At 31.2% G+C, this 3466-nt stretch overlaps 1 protein-coding gene across 1 annotated transcript; it reads right to left on the reverse strand.

The window, feature by feature from the left end:
* Nucleotides 1-1029: 1029 nt before the first annotated feature.
* On the reverse strand, nucleotides 1030-1749 carry LOC149572166 (ethylene-responsive transcription factor ERF018-like). The gene has a single exon (XM_089810768.1). It carries the CDS (start codon nucleotides 1505-1507, stop codon nucleotides 1169-1171), a length of 339 nt encoding a protein of 112 aa, XP_089666894.1. The 5' UTR covers nucleotides 1508-1749; the 3' UTR covers nucleotides 1030-1168.
* Between the last annotated feature and the right edge of the window lie 1717 nt (nucleotides 1750-3466).

A 3466-nucleotide genomic window follows, 5' to 3' on the forward strand; every position in this document is an offset into this window, starting at 1 on the left:
AGAAAGCATTAATATGTCAATAAAGAATAAGAGGATGTTTTGGCTTTCTTAATTGTTTTTTATAAGTGTACATGCCATAAATTGACTATAGATGTTCCCATTAGCCAAGAAGAGTGAATATTTTATCATTACTATGTTTCCTATATTTAGAGTTTCTTGAAAAAATGGCATATCAACTATATGAATAAATAAAGGAAATATTATGAAATTGACATGTTTGATAATTAAGTGGATGTTTACTTTCTTCAGTATGTGTATAGAATGCCCAGTGAGAATCATGTTGTGTTATGAGTTAAAGGAGAGTCTTGGTGTAATGTTTCTATATGCATGGAATGGAATTAGATTTTACAAGGTCTAATGTTGAAGATGATGGGCTGATAAAGTGTATAATGATTTTATGATGATTTTACATGGCTTGTTGAGGATGCCACATTATGGATTGCTCATGATTCTTATTTCACATTTTTCACATGCATATATGATGGTTATGATGTGAATTGAAATTAAAGATAAATTCTTTTAATTATGATAGATGGACACTGACCTGATTATGTGGTTTTTGTGAATGTCTGTGTAGTATATAATTTTTAGAATATGACTTTTTGTTACTACACCACTCCATTACTCACCTGTAAGTTTTACTTGTTTAGATTATCTCATTGCCGCGTTGGGTATCTTTCATGTCAGGAAAGATTCCAGGGGAAGCTTAACAGCTTCGTGGTACGATGGTAAAGCACTCTTACAATATTCTCACCCTTGTGTTCTTAGACAAGTTCTGGAGCTCATTTCAACTTAGTCATCTTGGTTAGGCCATCTAGGATCTGGTATCTGGTATTGGTTAATCTGGTAACAAATTTATGGTCTATTTTAAAATTTGAGCATATATGTATATGTATCATTTTGTTTAAAGTTAATGATAGTTAATCAACTAATGTTGACTGATCAATATTCAAAAGACTTTGACTCTCGTTGAACTTTTTGCAATTTATGGAGATGGCTGATGTGGGATTGGTTTTGTAAGGAGCAGTCTTTACACAAATAAATTGTACATAAAATACTATAATTAAAAATATTTAAATTGGAGATGATGCGATAAATACTAAATACATTTATTCTTATACTAAGTTTGTCTGAAAAACACTTTGAGGAAAATATAGACTCATGAATGTCAGTGAAAAAGTGCACAGTTACATTCTTCTACGGCAAATTTGGCTGCAACAGCTTGAATCTGAGCGGGAGAGAGCGAAGAGGCCGATGCAATTTCCGGCAAAGATTCGGGGAAATTGAAATCTGCATTCGATCCTCTCAGGCAATACACCGCACAGTCGAAAGCTCGGGCTGCCTGCTCCGCCTTATCGTAAGATCCCAACCAAATTCTGGTTCTTGAATTGGGCATTCTCACTTCAGAAACCCATTTCCCCCATTTTCTCATCCTCGCTCCCTTGAATTGAGGTTGCATCTTCTCTATGCTGTTCTGGGGATCCTGCTTCGCCAAGGATTTAACCATGTTCGATTGCAAGAAAAGCAGAGAATCGAAGGTTGTAATGGGAAGGAAGCCTTGCAATTGTAAAGCAGTGTGGCTACAGGGGCAGTCAGTAGCTGGTGAGATTCGAACTCGTGATGAGCTGAACTTGGATTTGTAGCAAAGAATGAGGAAAGGAAAGATGGGATGTATGTAAACTTGCGATGAGCTGAGGTGAGATTTGTTGTGATGAATCAATGTGCAAAATGGATATTTATAGACTGAAACCTCATCCGCTGCTACACCACGCACCATGAGCTGTATAAGGAAACCTCTGCGCGGGAAGAAGAACAAAATATCTCAAATGAGGTTGAGACACGTAGGGATGATTGATAGGCTCTGCTAATAAAGTAAATTGAGGCCTTTCTATACATAAAATATCTTTTTGTGGGAAATATTATTTTAAGATAATAAATATGAAATTCTATATTGAAATATCTTTGTCGCTTTCAAGAGTTGCCATAAGTAATTTGCCATTTCTTTCTGAAATAAGTTTGTGAGTGTCACACAGTGGTTACTGTGTAGTATTTGCCATTAGTTTAATTATATTAAAAAAGGTTAGTAAATAGAACAATTTTAGTTGAATTATAATAATAAGGTAAGAATGTTAACTCTTTGGTTTTAATATAATGGGTACTAAGAATCTTAGGAGAGCTTACCAAAAATAATAATAATAAGGTAAAAATGAGCGAGGACAAGGTATTTATAGACTTTTGGAACATTCAAGGGATAGAAATATGATAAAAATTTGAAGAGATAATTGAAGTTCATAATAAAATATAAAATAATAGAAACATATAATGAGTAAGCTTGATATGACAACTTGCACAAAGATTTAATATGTCAAAATAAAAAGAAGACAACAAACTTGTATGTTTTGGAAAGATCAAATGAAAGATGATAAATCAAGTTCATACGATACATTAAATAGATAATTAGATAGAACAATTTTCAATTTTAAAAATAGATTAAGCTTTTTTTGAAAACATAATTATAAATTATTTAATAAATATTTTATGAAGAAATTTGTGAAAGAATAATAATAAGAATTTATTTATTAAAAAATAGATAAAAATTTACATATATCTATTTATTAAGATAATCTATGAATAATTATAAATTGACAATAATTCATAATTAATTGTAACATTTTAAACTATTCTATAGATTGAAAATATTGATTAAAACTAAAAACTAATTATATTCTATCTTTCTAAGGATAAAAAAATATTATTATTTTAAGTACATACATATAAAAATGAAAAATAATATTTTTTATATAAAAGAATTATAATTTAAAATATTTAGTGAAATCAATAACTTTTTAAAAAAATATATATGTTTCATATTTTTATACGAATGGGCATCCTTAAATGTAGTCGTAAGAGTAGTGCTTCTTGAAAATCCACTCCTATAAGACCCCAAATAAATGAACTAATCAAGTTAGTGTAAATAATTTTTATGATTTTAAAACTTAAAATGTCACATATAAACATTAGAAAATTAAAAAATTAGAAATAAAATTAATAACTCTTATATTTTATTGGTTGAATTAGAAAATAAATTAATCATTAGGACTACTACATTTGGGCCCGAATCATGATGACAGGTTGTCGCCCAAGCGATAGGACCAAGAATCAGCTCCCATTGGACGAGTGTTGGACTTTTGCTATTGTGAATTGCGACGGCAAGGGGTTCCATCTTAATTGCGACAGATAAAAGTGTTGTAACTTAGAAGAAGGAAGAAGCAAGAGTTTATGTTGATGCAGTCAAAATTATGACAATAGACCGTCACAATTATGACGTCTTAATCTTCTAGTTCATTGTTGCAATTGGGACATCCATGCGATAGTTATGTTGTGGAAGCAACGTTGATCCATCAAATTTAGTCGTAGTAATTGTGATGGTGTTGTGGCAACTGTTCTGTGGGAGCGACGACTATCC

Source organism: Cupressus sempervirens, chromosome 2 (genome assembly GCF_028749045.1).
Source record: "Cupressus sempervirens isolate cs-2001-9-10 chromosome 2, ASM2874904v1, whole genome shotgun sequence".
NCBI lineage: Eukaryota > Viridiplantae > Streptophyta > Pinopsida > Cupressales > Cupressaceae > Cupressus > Cupressus sempervirens.